The sequence below is a fragment of the Choloepus didactylus genome, chromosome 16 (assembly GCF_015220235.1).
Source record: "Choloepus didactylus isolate mChoDid1 chromosome 16, mChoDid1.pri, whole genome shotgun sequence".
NCBI lineage: Eukaryota > Metazoa > Chordata > Mammalia > Pilosa > Megalonychidae > Choloepus > Choloepus didactylus.
The window spans coordinates 72768991-72784819 of NC_051322.1; the positions used below are offsets into that span (position 1 = coordinate 72768991).

The window sequence follows — 15829 nt, forward strand, 5'->3', positions numbered from 1 at the left end:
TGTGGGTCAGGGGCAGAGACAAACTGTGGCAGGACTGAACTGAAGGATTAGACTATTGCAGTAGCTTTAAAACTCTAGGATCATCAGGGAGATTTGATTGTTAGGGCCACCCCCCCTCCCCGACTGCCCAGAAACACGCCCCACATACAGGGCAGGCAACACCAACTACACACGCAAGCTTGGGACACCAATTGGGCCCCACAAGACTCACTCCCCCACTCACCAAAAAGGCTAAGCAGGGGAGATCTGGCTTGTGGAGAACAGGTGGCTCGTGGACGCCACCTGCTGGTTAGTTAGAGAAAGTGTACTCCATGAAGCTGTAGATCTGATAAATTAGAGATAAGGACTTCAACTGGTCTACAAACCCTAAAAGAACCCTATCAAGGACAGCAAATGCCACGAGGCCAAAAACAACAGAAAATTATAAACCATATGAAAAAACCAGACGATATGGATAACCCAAGCCCAAGCACCCAAATCAAAAGACCAGAAGAGACACACCTAGAGCAGCTACTCAAAGAACTAAAGATGAACAATGAGACCCTAGTACGGGATATGAAGGAAATCAAGAAGACCCTAGAAGAGCATAAAGAAGACATTGCAAGACTAAATAAAAAAATGGATGATCTTATGGAAATTAAAGAAACTGTTGACCAAATTAAAAAGATTTTGGACACTCATAGTACAAGACTAGAGGAAGTTGAACAACGAATCAGTGACCTGGAAGATGACAGAATGGAAAATGAAAGCATAAAAGAAAGAATGGGGAAAAAAATTGAAAAACTCGAAATGGACCTCAGGGATATGATAGATAATATGAAACGTCCGAATATAAGACTCATTGGTGTCCCAGAAGGGGAAGAAAAGGCTAAAGGTCTAGGAAGAGTATTCAAAGAAATTGTTGGGGAAAACTTCCCAAATCTTCTAAACAACATAAATACACAAATCATAAATGCTCAGCGAACTCCAAATAGAATAAATCCAAAAAAACCCACTCCGAGACATATACTGATCACACTGTCAAACATAGAAGAGAAGGAGCAAGTTCTGAAAGCAGCAAGAGAAAAGCAATTCACCACATACAAAGGAAACAGCATAAGACTAAGTAGTGACTACTCAGCAGCCACCATGGAGGCGAGAAGGCAGTGGCACGATATATTTAAAATTCTGAGAGAGAGGAATTTCCAGCCAAGAATACTTTATCCAGCAAAGCTCTCCTTCAAATTTGAGGGAGAGCTTAAATTTTTCACAGACAAAGAAATGCTGAGAGAATTTGCTAACAAGAGACCTGCCCTACTGGAGATACTAAAGGGAGCCCTACAGACAGAGAAACAAAGACAGGACAGAGAGACTTGGAGAAAGGTTCAGTACTAAAGAGATTCGGTATGGGTACAATAAAGGATATTAATAGAGAGAGGGAAAAATATGGCAAACATAATCCAAAGGATAAGATGGCCGATTCAAGAAATGCCTTCACGGTTTTAACGTTGAATGTAAATGGATTAAACTCCCCAATTAAAAGATATAGATTCGCAGAATGGATCAAAAAAAATGAACCATCAATATGTTGCATACAAGAGACTCATCTTAGACACAGGGACACAAAGAAATTGAAAGTGAAAGGATGGAAAAAAATATTTCATGCAAGCTACAGCCAAAAGAAAGCAGGTGTAGCAATATTAATCTCAGATAAAATAGACTTCAAATGCAGGGATGTTTTGAGAGACAAAGAAGGCCACTATATACTAATAAAAGGGGCAATTCAGCAAGAAGAAATAACAATCGTAAATGTCTATGCACCCAATCAAGGTGCCACAAAATACATGAGAGAAACATTGGCAAAACTAAAGGAAGCAATTGATGTTTCCACAATAATTGTGGGAGACTTCAACACATCACTCTCTCCTATAGATAGATCAACCAGACAGAAGACCAATAAGGAAACTGAAAACCTAAACAATCTGATAAATGAATTAGATTTAACAGACATCTACAGGACATTACATCCCAAATCACCAGGATACACATACTTTTCTAGTGCTCACGGAACTTTCTCCAGAATAGATCATATGCTGGGACATAAAACAAGCCTCAATAAATTTAAAAAGATTGAAATTATTCAAAGCACATTCTCTGACCACAATGGAATACAATTAGAAGTCAATAACCATCAGAGACTTAGAAAATTCACAAATACCTGGAGGTTAAACAACACACTCCTAAACAATCAGTGGGTTAAAGAAGAAATAGCAAGAGAAATTGCTAAATATATAGAGACGAATGAAAATGAGAACACAACATACCAAAACCTATGGGATGCAGCAAAAGCAGTGCTAAGGGGGAAATTTATAGCACTAAACGCATATATTAAAAAGGAAGAAAGAGCCAAAATCAAAGAACTAATGGATCAACTGAAGAAGCTAGAAAATGAACAGCAAACCAATCCCAAACCAAGTAGAAGAAAAGAAATAACAAGGATTAAAGCAGAAATAAATGACATAGAGAACAAAAAAACAATAGAAAGGATAAATATCACCAAAAGTTGGTTCTTTGAGAAGATCAACAAGATTGACAAGCCCCTAGCTAGACTGACAAAATCAAAAAGAGAGAAGACCCATATAAACAAAATAATGAATGAAAAAGGTGACATAACTGCAGATCCTGAAGAAATTAAAAAAATTATAAGAGGATATTATGAACAACTGTATGGCAACAAACTGGATAATGTAGAAGAAATGGACAATTTCCTGGAAACATATGAACAACCTAGACTGACCAGAGAAGAAATAGAAGACCTCAACCAACCCATCACAAGCAAAGAGATCCAATCAGTCATCAAAAATCTTCCCACAAATAAATGCCCAGGGCCAGATGGCTTCACAGGGGAATTCTACCAAACTTTCCAGAAAGAACTGACACCAATCTTCCTCAAACTCTTTCAAAACATTGAAAAAAATGGAACACTACCTAACTCATTTTATGAAGCTAACATCAATCTAATACCAAAACCAGGCAAAGATGCTACAAAAAAGGAAAACTACCGGCCAATCTCCCTAATGAATATAGATGCAAAAATCCTCAACAAAATACTTGCAAATCGAATCCAAAGACACATTAAAAAAATCATACACCATGACCAAGTGGGGTTCATTCCAGGCATGCAAGGATGGTTCAACATCAGAAAAACAATCAATGTATTACAACACATTAAAAACTCGAAAGGGAAAAATCAATTGATCATCTCAATAGATGCTGAAAAAGCATTTGACAAAATCCAACATCCCTTTTTGATAAAAACACTTCAAAAGGTAGGAATTGAAGGAAACTTCCTCAACATGATAAAGAGCATATATGAAAAACCCACAGCCAGCATAGTACTCAATGGTGAGAGACTGAAAGCCTTCCCTCTAAGATCAGGAACAAGACAAGGATGCCCGCTGTCACCACTGTTATTCAACATTGTGCTGGAAGTGCTAGCCAGGGCAATCCGGCAAGACAAAGAAATAAAAGGCATCCAAATTGGAAAAGAAGAAGTAAAACTGTCATTGTTTGCAGATGATATGATCTTATATCTAGAAAACCCTGAGAAATCAACGATACACCTACTAGAGCTAATAAACAAATTTAGCAAAGTAGCGGGATACAAGATTAATGCACATAAGTCAGTAATGTTTCTATATGCTAGAAATGAACAAACTGAAGAGACACTCAAGAAAAAGATACCATTTTCAATAGCAACTAAAAAAATCAAGTACCTAGGAATCAACTTAACCAAAGATGTAAAAGACCTATACAAAGAAAACTACATAACTCTACTAAAAGAAATAGAAGGGGACCTTAAAAGATGGAAAAATATTCCATGTTCATGGATAGGAAGGCTAAATGTCATTAAGATGTCAATTCTACCCAAACTCATCTACAGATTCAATGCAATCCCAATCAAAATTCCAACAACCTACTTTGCAGACTTGGAAAAGCTAGTTATCAAATTTATTTGGAAAGGGAAGATGCCTCGAATTGCTAAAGACACTCTAAAAAAGAAAAACGAAGTGGGAGGACTTACACTCCCTGACTTTGAAGCTTATTATAAAGCCACAGTTGCCAAGACAGCATGGTACTGGCACAAAGATAGACATATAGATCAATGGAATCGAATTGAGAATTCAGAGATAGACCCTCAGATCTATGGCCGACTGATCTTTGATAAGGCCCCCAAAGTCACCGAACTGAGCCATAATGGTCTTTTCAACAAATGGGGCTGGGAGAGTTGGATATCCATATCCAAAAGAATGAAAGAGGACCCCTACCTCACCCCCTACACAAAAATTAACTCAAAATGGACCAAAGATCTCAATATAAAAGAAAGTACCATAAAACTCCTAGAAGATAATGTAGGAAAACATCTTCAAGACCTTGTATTAGGAGGCCACTTCCTAGACTTTACACCCAAAGCACAAGCAACAAAAGAGAAAATAGATAAATGGGAACTCCTCAAGCTTAGAAGTTTCTGCACCTCAAAGGAATTTCTCAAAAAGGTAAAGAGGCAGCCAACTCAATGGGAAAAAATTTTTGGAAACCATGTATCTGACAAAAGACTGATATCTTGCATATACAAAGAAATCCTACAACTCAATGACAATAGTACAGACAGCCCAATTATAAAATGGGCAAAAGATATGAAAAGACAGTTCTCTGAAGAGGAAATACAAATGACCAAGAAACACATGAAAAAATGTTCAGCTTCACTAGCTATTAGAGAGATGCAAATTAAGACCACAATGAGATACCATCTAACACCGGTTAGAATGGCTGCCATTAAACAAACAGGAAACTACAAATGCTGGAGGGGATGTGGAGAAATTGGAACTCTTATTCATTGTTGGTGGGACTGTATAATGGTTCAGCCACTCTGGAAGTCAGTCTGGCAGTTCCTTAGAAAACTAGATATAGAGCTACCATTCGATCCAGCGATTGCACTCCTCGGTATATACCCGGAAGATCGGAAAGCAGTGACACGAACAGATATCTGCACGCCAATGTTCATAGCAGCATTATTCACAATTGCCAAGAGATGGAAACAACCCAAATGTCCTTCAACAGATGAGTGGATAAATAAAATGTGGTATATACACACGATGGAATACTACGCGGCAGTAAGAAGGAACGATCTGGTGAAACATATGACAACATGGATGAACCTTGAAGACATAATGCTGAGCGAAATAAGCCAGGCACAAAAAGAGAAATATTATATGCTACCACTAATGTGAACTTTGAAAAATGTAAAACAAATGGTTTATAATGTAGAATGTAGGGGAACTAGCAGTAGAGAGCAATTAAGGAAGGGGGAACAATAATCCAGGAAGAACAGATAAGCTATTTAACGTTCTGGGGATGCCCAGAAATGACTATGGTCTGTTAATTTCTGATGGTTGTAGTAGGAACAAGTTCACTGAAATGCTGCTATATTATGTAACTTTCTTGGGGTAAAGTAGGAACATGTTGGAAGTTAAGCAGTTATCTTAGGTTAGTTGTCTTTTTCTTACTCCCTTGCTATGGTCTCTTTGAAATGCTCTTTTATTGTATGTTTGTTTTCTTTTTAACTTTTTTTTTCATACAGGTGATTTGAAAAAAGAAGGGAAGTTAAAAAAAAAAAAAAAAAAAAAAAAGAAAAAATACAAAAAAGGGAAAAAAAAAAAAAAAAAAAAAAGATGTAGTGCCCCCTTGAGGAGCCTGTGGAGAATGCAGGGGTATTCGCCTACCCCACCTCCATGGTTGCTAACATGACCACAGACATAGGGGACTGGTGGTTTGATGGGTTGAGCCCTCTACCATAAGTTTTACCCTTGGGAAGACGGTTGCTGCAAAGGAGAGGCTAGGCCTCCCTGTATTTGTGCCTAAGAGTCTCCTCCTGAATGCCTCTTTGTTGCTCAGATGTGGCCCTCTCTCTCTGGCTAAGCCAACTTGAAAGGTGAAATCACTGCCCTCCCCCCTACGTGGGATCAGACACCCAGGGAAGTGAATCTCCCTGGCAACGTGGAATATGACTCCCAGGGAGGAATGTAGACCTGGCACCGTGGGACGGAGAACATCTTCTTGACCAAAAGGGGGATGTGAAAGGAAATGAAATAAGCTTCAGTGGCAGAGAGATTCCAAAAGGAGCCGAGAGGTCACTCTGGTGGGCACTCTTATGCACACTTTAGACAACCCTTTTTAGGTTCTAAAGAATTGGGGTAGCTGGTGGTGGATACCTGAAACTATCAAACTACAACCCAGAACCCATGAATCTCGAAGACAGTTGTATAAAAATGTAGCTTATGAGGGGTGACAATGGGATTGGGAAAGCCATAAGGACCAAACACCACTTTGTCTAGTTTATGGATGGATGTGTAGAAAAGTAGGGGAAGGAAACAAACAGACAAAGGTACCCAGTGTTCTTTTTTACTTCAATTGCTCTTTTTCACTCTAATTATTATTCTTGTTATTTTTGTGTGTGTGCTAATGAAGGTGTCAGGGATTGATTTGGGTGATGAATGTACAACTATGTGATGGTACTGTAAACAATCGAAAGTACAATTTGTTTTGTATGACTGCGTGGTATGTGAATATATCTCAATAAAATGATGATTAAAAAAAAAAAAAAAAAAAAAAAAAAAGATGGCTGCATCAATTTTCTTTCTTCTGTTTACATTTTTGTTATTCAGTCTAAATAGCAAGTTTGATGGTGAAGAAGACCCTGGTGGTGGCCTGGTGTAAGCAAGGCACAGACTAAGCACTTCCCGGCAGGCTGCGCTCTGCGGCTCCAGATGTGCTAGCTCTCAGCCCTGAGATGCCTCAGGAGACGGTGCTGTTGTTGCTATTACTAGACCCACTTGTGGGAGAACGGGGTCACAGAGTTTAAGTGACTTGTCCCAGCTTTGCAGCTAATAAATCTTCGGGCCAGAACTGTAACCCAGAAGGTCTGGGCTGACCACGCCATAACCCCTGGTAATCACCTGCATCCTCCGAACAACTCAAGTTCAGACACTGGAGAGCTTAAGAAAGTATCCAGTGAAAATGGTAAATTGTCTCTAGAGTTTATGGTCAATTTTGGAAGTTTTTATTCTTCATCATTATAGCAACTTGGCTTTACACTTGGACAAAACTCAACAATGTCAATAAAAGACACGAAACCCAAAATCAAGTCTGACTGGACACTACCCCCACAATATGTGACAAATTCAGAATCTGTCAACAAGAAAAGAACTAAGGGGAAAATATTAAGTGGGGGAGGGGGAAGATACAGAGAGAGAACACTAGAGAGTTTTTTAAAAAACGACATCATTTTGCCATGTCTCCAAGCGGCAAAACCCACTCATCCTTGCATTCTCCGTAGGGCCTAGGTGGCGGATCTGTAATCTTTCTGCCCGTCCTGCATTCAGGGTGCTCTGCTTCTAGCAATTCCCTCCACACTGCCTATTACCCTCCTTTCTCCGCCACAGAGGAAAACAGGTCAAAGAGCAATAAAACTGAGGGAACTGACCTGGAACCACCATGATTTTTAAAAAGTACATCATTTACATTTAATACTTTATTAGTAGAATCAAATTACCAGTTAAGGATCTCACAACATCACTTCTCAACCACCAAGCAAGATAACTGTGTGCCAAGAAAGGGATCAGGTGAATGACTCCATGACTAGAGAGACAGCTAGAAATCATCTGCATTTACCTGGGAACATTAAGGTCACTGGAGGTTTTCTGGAAATGGATACACGCTCTGTGATTATCATCATGTACATATATTTACTGATCATAGATACATGTCACTTTGGATGTATAATAAGAGCTCACCTTTGTCTCTATGGTCCTAAAATCACTTTATAACTGCTTTCTAACCACATATCGCATTACTGTTCACAGAAAATCTAATATAAAACTATATGCAAAAATGAAAACTCCTAGAAGAAAATGTAGGGAAGCATCTTCAAGATCTTGTGGTAGGAGGTGGTTTCTTAGATTTTATATCCAAAGCATAAGCAATGAAATAGATAAATGGGACCTCCTCAAAATTAAATACTTTTGTGCTTCAGAGAACTCTGTCAAGAATGTGAAAAGGCAGCCGACTCAACGGGAGAAAATATTTGGAAACCACATATCTGATAAGGGTTTAATACCAAGAATATATTAAGAACTCCTACAACTCAAAAATAAAAAGACAAACAACCCAATGAAAAATGGGCAAAGACATGATTAGATACTTTTCCAAAGAGGAAATACAAATGGCTAAAAAGCACATGAAAAGATGCTCAACATCACTAGCTATTAGGGAAATGCAAATGAAACCCACAATGAGATATCATTTCACACCTACTAGAATGGCCACCATTAGACAAACAGAAAGCTACAAGTGCTGGAGAGGATGTGGAAAAACGGGACACTTATTCACTGCTGGTGGGAATGTCAAGTGGTGCCACCACTGTGGAAGACAGTTTGATGGTTATCCAGAAAGCTAATTATAGAACTGTCATATGACCTGGCAATCCTGCTACTAGGTATATATCCAAACAAATTCAAAGCAGGGACTCAAACTTATATTTGCAGACCAATATTCATAGCGGCATTATCACAATTGCCAAAAGATGTAAACAACCCATGTATTCATCAACTGATGAATGGAGAAATAAAATGTGGTATATACATATGATGGAATATTCAGCTGTAAAAAGGAATGAAGTCCTGATGCATGGGACAACATGGATGCACCTTAAGGATGTTATGTTGATTGAAATAAGCCAGACACAAAGGGGCAAATATTGTATGCTCTCACTAATATGATATAATTATAATGAGCAAACTCTTGGATTACAGGTTACTAAGAGACAGAATGAAGGTAGAGAGTGGGGAGCTGATGCTTAATTTGTGCAGAATTTTTAATAAGGTTGATTTGTACAGGTTTGGAAATGGATGGGGGTGATGGTAGCATATTATTGTGAGCACAATTAATAGCTCTGAATCATGTGTGACTGTGGTTGAAAGGACAAGTTTAGGGTCATGTATGACATTAGAAGTAAAGCTAGAGGATGAAACACGAGACTTTAAAACAGTGAACCCTGCTGTGGATGATGAAGGTGGTTAACTGTACAAATAAAAAAAAGTTCTTACATGAACTAGAACAAACGTACATCACTATTACAAGGTGTTAATAATAGGGGGGTAGATGAGGAAAAATACAAGTAATGTAAGCTATGAACTACAGGAACAGTAATACTACAATGTTCTTTCCTCAGTTGTAGCAAAGATACCACATCAAGGTTAAGTGTCAATAACAGGGGGGTAGATAGGGTACGGGGTTTTTCTTTTTGGAGCAATGAGAATGTTCTAAAATGGACCGTGGTGATGATAGCACCGATTATACTGAGAGCTACTGACTGTACACTCTGGATGGATTGAATGGTGACTGAATAAAACTGCTAAAAACATACCAAAAAAAACCCCACAAACACACAAAAACACAACAACAAACTATAAACAATAATGAAGATACCATATACATCCTATAAATCTAAAATAACATTGAGGGTGAATGCAGATATCACCTTTAGGAAAACAGACCAAAGAGGAAGACTTATATGGCAAGGTGCTGCGGAGTGGAAGACAGTGCTCTGGAGATACAGTGGTTCTGGAAGTTTCCCCCACACTGCCATCAAGCCCACACTGGAAAGAAGCTTCCTTCCTTCTTCTTACAACTATTAGCTTTTCAAAAAACAGGTGGCAAAGAAGATGATGTGGATGTTTGGTATTTTATGATTTAAGATTTTAGGTACTTTGCTTCTCTTAGATTTCTATTCTAGGCTAAGGTTCTGACCAGTGAAATATGTGAAACACATATATAATTTACAATTTTCCAGTAGCCAAAAAAAGGTGAAATTAATTTTAATAATATATTTAACAATGTATCAAAAATATGACTTGAACTTATCAATATGTTAAAAACTACTCAGACATTTTACACATTTTTTTTGGTATTACATCTTCAAATCTGGTGTGTATTCACATTTACAGCACATCCCTATTCAGACAAACCACATTTCAAGTGCTCAAAATCATGTGTGATTAGTAACTATAGTACTGGACAGTGTAGTTCTAGGAAGAGAAAAAGAGGAAAGACTTTCCAAAGAATGTGCAACCTAGCATAGCGAATGGAGAAAAAATACCGCATTTATGTAAAACAAACAAATCCGAGTATATAAACACACGCTCCAAGATACACACATGCCAAAGCAGTTGCAAATCTGGGGTGAGCTAAAGAGGACTTTTACTTTGTGTGCTACGTACATCCACGTAGTTTGAGATTTTTATAGCCAATGTACACTCTAATTACTTTTATAATAAAAAAATCACAGCACCAAATAAATCACTAGAGCCTTGCAAAGAATATCTGCGAGAAATTAAACATTTTTGTGATCCAGAGCCCCTGAAAGATAAAGAGACCCTTCTAGCGTCCTACTGGAACAGGACAGAGTACCACCAATGCTAAAACAGAGTCTGACGGTGACAGCACACTGGATAAACTGAACAGAAAAAAATTCCTCCTACCCACAAACTGCACCACCATTTACTAAAACCCACCTCCATAATGAAAAAGATTCTCAAAGTAAACAAGCAAGTATTCTAACACTAGAGAAACAAAACTCAAAACTCAAAAAAAAAAAAAAAGTGGGGAAAGGGATGCCATCTCAAGAATAGCAAATGTTTCCACACTCACTCACTCTGTAAGGACAACTGAACATCAGTCAGGGAAGGCCAGTAAGCACATGAGGGGTGGGGAAGCTCGGGCTGACTAGCAAGCACTCAGAGAGAAAAATGAGAACTTTTCCTAATCTTTAAACATGGGAGACTTTTTCTGGTACAAGGAATCTGTTCAAAAAACAGACTGGGGTAATGAATGCTCAACTATATGATGGTGCTGTGAATAACTGCCTTACACTTTGGATGACTGTATATATCTCAATAAAATTGAATTTAAAAAAAAAAAGTGAGACAACTTTCAGTTCTCCTAAATTACTTTTATCACCAAATAATCTCAGCAAAACACAATTTTCCTGAAGCTTTTTGAAGTGAGGTCTAGCATTCGGCAGGCTCAATTTGTTAAACAAAGTATTTTTACTGACTAATATAACTGAGTAACCCAATGCTTCTCTTTATTAAAATTTTTCTTTGATGCTAAAGATTGAAAAAAGGCTTTAAAAATATTATTGATAAAATTTAATGAAGCTTGACTTGAAAAACTATAATAGCACCAATGATGAGAATAAAAATGTTGGCTACTAACAACGTTTAAGAACTGAAAATTTCACTGTCTTTGAAATCCATACAACATTTATTTATACCTACTGCATTATTATGGATGATCAAATTTGAGTTATAAAAGAAGGCTTGTGCACAATTTTCCCATATTGGCCAGTAATCCCAGAAGTAACAGAACCAATGAACCTGCTCACACGAGAACTATACTGAAAGAAACTCCCAAGGAGGCATCAACTACCTATGCCCAAGGTGGTTAGAGTAGACAAGTAATGGGGATCTGTTGTTATTTATTTTATATTTTACATTGGAGCATAATATAGATTTCTGACCACAAGCCTCTGAATTTAGCTTGTACAAACTGGAATGAAAATATCTTCATGAGAACAAAGCTACCAACCCGAGAAAATAGAACATTTTACTGGAATTTCATTATATTCGCCATAAGAACTCAAGTTACTTTTTGTTATGAAGTGAAATATCTATTATATATAAGCTAAATATTCTGTAATTCCATTTCAGGTTTTTTATGGGGCAAAAATACCTACATTTTCTGCTTTATTTTAATGATCAAATGCTTAAACCCTCCATACATGAAAATTCCAGTTTGTTAAAAATGAAATCTTGCTTCCACAAGGGTTTTTAAGAGAAATGCAGGATTTAACTTGAGTTTGAGGTACATATGAGGAAGTGAGCCTAAATTTTATAATTTTAAGATGACAAGTTGTATTTACATTAATATAAATAAGACTTTTTGAAGGAAAGAGAAGACAAATGCTTATACTGAGCATAGGTATTTTTCCCCTAAAAATAACTTACCTGTATATTTGAATCTCCCTTTATAAACTTTCCTCCTTCTAGTATAGCCATATATGAGAATCTGAGTTGATCTGGTGTCTGAATAAGTCCCATTCGATATTTTCTCATATTCAGTAATACTTGTTTAATATTAATATCATCTCCTTGTTCCATCTGCAAGAGAAGTGAAAATAATGTTAAGCCTTTTGGTGTTACAGAGTCCATCAAACATAAGTCACACAGGATCACTGCCAAGACTCCTGTGACAAGGACAGGTTCGCTGGCAGCAGTGGCCACTGTGAGTACAGCCACCCCGTCGGCCCTCCCACCTCCCCAACCTTGAACCGGATCAGGTGGTAAACAGAGGTCTTTTAATCCTTTGGCTAATACAACTGGATTCCAAACCAGTCACGATAATCTCATTCACTGTGGCCAGTAACTGCTCCAAGGAAGGATTTACTGACCGTTTCTGACTAGTTTAAGGGTAAATCAGCTTGGATTGGTTCTCTTCTCTTAAGTAAAAGAACAAAAGTTTTGGCAGGAGTGAGGGTCCCTGCCCACTGCCCTTCCCCTCTTCATGTCTGGACTGGAGCAGCCACCTACAGATGGTGGGGATGGAGTCAGAAGAGTCTGCATCTGTGACGACTCTGTCAAGCCACCGCACCACCTCTGGACTACATATCTGATATTATAATACATGCATCCCACCAAAACAAAAGCAAAACAAATTTTTTTGTTGAAGTTAGGGTTGGCAGAGTATTTGTTATTTGCCTGAATGCGTTCCTAACAGACACACAATCCACTTTTAATAGTCATCATTAATACAATAAACACCAATTTTTAAACATGTCAAAGTTCACTTTAATAATCTTTATTGAAATATACTACATATACAGGTAGAGTGGTAAAGCAATTCAGTAGATGTGGCAAGATGCAAGTGTTCCTAATTCCTACCTTTCATTAGACATACAATATCTGAAATATTCGACCAAGAGGATTGATAAAAATTCCTGTTTCAACAATACTTCTGTTAAAATATGTGTGTTTACCAGGAATAATATTCAATTAACTCATCTGAGAATCTACTGTGTTCTAGCTGTCATGTTGAAAAAGCGTGAGAATGGTCAAGAAAACGCAATGAAGCATGGGTAATTTTTCAAGGACAGAGACTATACGGGAAGGACAGATAACACAAGGCCGTGAGGTCAAGGTTCAGTTAATCAGTCTACTGAACTGCCAGTGATTAACAATCTTAAAACAAGCTCAGGGATGTAGACATTATGCTAGAAAGGAGATTGGGGAACAGAAGTTGGGGAGATCAAGGCAGAGGTATTGTGGCTGGGTGTGAGCCCATGATAACGGAGGAAAAGACACAGGTTAGTGGGGGCATCATTCAACAGAAGCTCTCTGCTCCAGGTAAGGAGAAGCGAGTGTCCGTCCAAGGGAAAGAAAGGTCCAGTCTGTATCTACAATGGAGCGGGGAACAGGCTGATAAACAAAGTGCAGCATTACTCTAGTTTATAAATAAGGAAATTAAGGCAGGAGAGGGGAAATACTTGATCAAGGAGGAAGAAATTCAATATCATACAACAGTTTATATTTGAAAAAAAGGAGGGGAGGGGTTACTATTACTTTTGTAATACAAAGCTATCACGGAAAAAAAATCAACTTGCAGAAAACTACAATTACCTTTCAAACAATCTTAAACACATCCTGCACAAAAAACATGCAGTCGAAAGGTGGAAATGACATTTTTCAGTTTATCCAAAAGAAGGCAGAAGCTTAACTGTGAAGAGGAGAGTTCTGGAAAATGGACATAAGAGCTTACATCTGCTGGTGGAAACAATAAAAATAAGCAAGAAATCGGATCATAAGCACTTACCAAAACCAGACACGTGTCAACCAAGGAAAAGGTGCCAGACCGCCCAATTCCTGCACTACAATGGACCACTGCAGGCCCGTGCTCAGGGTTCAAAGAGCCAGACTCCCTCACTTTAAATAAGAAATTGAGAAACGAAGCTGGTGATTCAGGGACTCCAAAATCTGGCCAGGTAGTATAATGAAAGTGAAATATTGTTCTGCTTTCACCACTCTAAAAAGTGAAAAATTAAGGGGAAAAAGTTAGTTCCAATTTCTTTCTTTTAAAAAACTATTTCAGAAATATTTTGTTTTGCATAATGCTTTTAATCCTAACGGATTGTTTTGTATGGTAAATTTTCCATTTGGTTGCTGGTAACCACTACATGAGCTGGGGATGATCTTCTTTAGGGGTACCAGGAATATACTGACAATAGCTTATTATTTTGCAGACATATTCTAAGCTCTTTATATGTTAACTCAATCGACACAACAATCCTATTAAAACCCATTTTCCAGATGAGAAAACCGAGGCAAAGGAAGGCTGAGTAATCTGCCCACGATCACACAGCTAGAAACAAATGGCAGAGCCAGGAGGTGAAGCAGCAGCCTGGCGTGGAGTCTGGGTCCTTACCCACCACCCTGCAACGTACCTGCACGCAGGTTTCCTTTAACTCTTAGGCCATGATGAGGAGATCCTTTTTCACTGTTTTAAAAAGAATGTCTACCAGTGCAATTTTACATTCTTTAATGTTTTCCACTGTAAGGATTCTAAAGTTGTTGGATTTTTAAAGAACATAATCTCATCATTATCTCATTTATCTTTGAGATCCAGCTATACAGGCACAAAGGAACAACTCAAGAATTGGCTGAAAAAAAAAACTTTATGTTTTTAATTCAAGTTGCTCTTCTAATTGCTGCCTTTCCCCGTGGTAATAATTTCCACCCCTTGCTGATGTGCTAAACTGGTTTACCAACATTTGAAATGCTTCTTGTCTCATAAAGCCTGCCTGGCATTCGTTATCACTTCCTGGATATTCCTGATGATCTTTATTTCTAACTAGCCCATTATGAAAATGTTTTCCCAGTTTACCTTTTGCCTCAAGGAGCACTTCTCAGCCTTATATGCTTCTTTTATGTAAATGAAGCAGTAATTTTTTTTAAGTGTACAATGCAGTAGCATTAATTACATTTACTCTGTTGTGCTATCATCACCATCATCCACTACCAAAACTTTTTCATCACCCAAAACATAAACTGCACCCATTAAGCACTACTACTCCATCCCCTCCCCTAGTCTCTGGTAACCTCTAATCTACTTTCTGTCCCTATGAATTTGCTTACTCTAAATATTTCCTATAAGTGGAATCATCTAATATTTACTTGTCCTTTTGTCTGGCTTCCTTCCCTTAGCATAAAGTTTTCAAGGTCATCCAAGTTGTACATGTGTCAGCACTTCACTCCTTTTTACAGGGGGTAATACTCCCTTGTATGGATACACCACACTGTGTTTCTCTGCTCATCTGCTGGCAACTGTGACTAATGCTGCTAGGAACACCGGTGTGCAAGCGTCTGTCCAAGTCCCTGCTTTCAATTCTTTGGGCATACACCTAGAGGTAGAATTGCCACATCATAGAATAATTCCATATTTAACTTTCTGAGAAACCAGCAAACTGTTTTTTTTAACTGTATCTTTTTAGTAACGAATTTTTCTTAACACCCAGCTTTAATAATTATATATACTGTGATCCATGGATTCTCCATATCTAGATGTCAAAATATTTCCTTTTAAATTCTGAATTAAAATCCAAATTAAAGTGACCATGCTGGTTTGAAGTTGTTATGCAACCCATACAAGGCCATGTTCTCTTAATCCATTCCTGTGGGGG

At 38.0% G+C, this 15829-nt stretch overlaps 1 protein-coding gene across 3 annotated transcripts in view; it reads right to left on the reverse strand.

The window, feature by feature from the left end:
* Positions 1–15829, reverse strand: part of PTPN2 (protein tyrosine phosphatase non-receptor type 2) — a 104211-nt gene that overhangs the window by 19931 nt on the left and 68451 nt on the right. For all 3 annotated transcript variants that reach the window (XM_037805569.1, XM_037805570.1, XM_037805568.1), the window contains exons 6-7: positions 13966–14175; positions 12105–12257 (exon numbers count right to left, since the gene is read on the reverse strand). In XM_037805569.1, coding sequence (XP_037661497.1) covers positions 12105–12257; positions 13966–14175 — 363 coding nt within the window. The remainder of the gene's footprint in view (positions 1–12104; positions 12258–13965; positions 14176–15829) is intronic.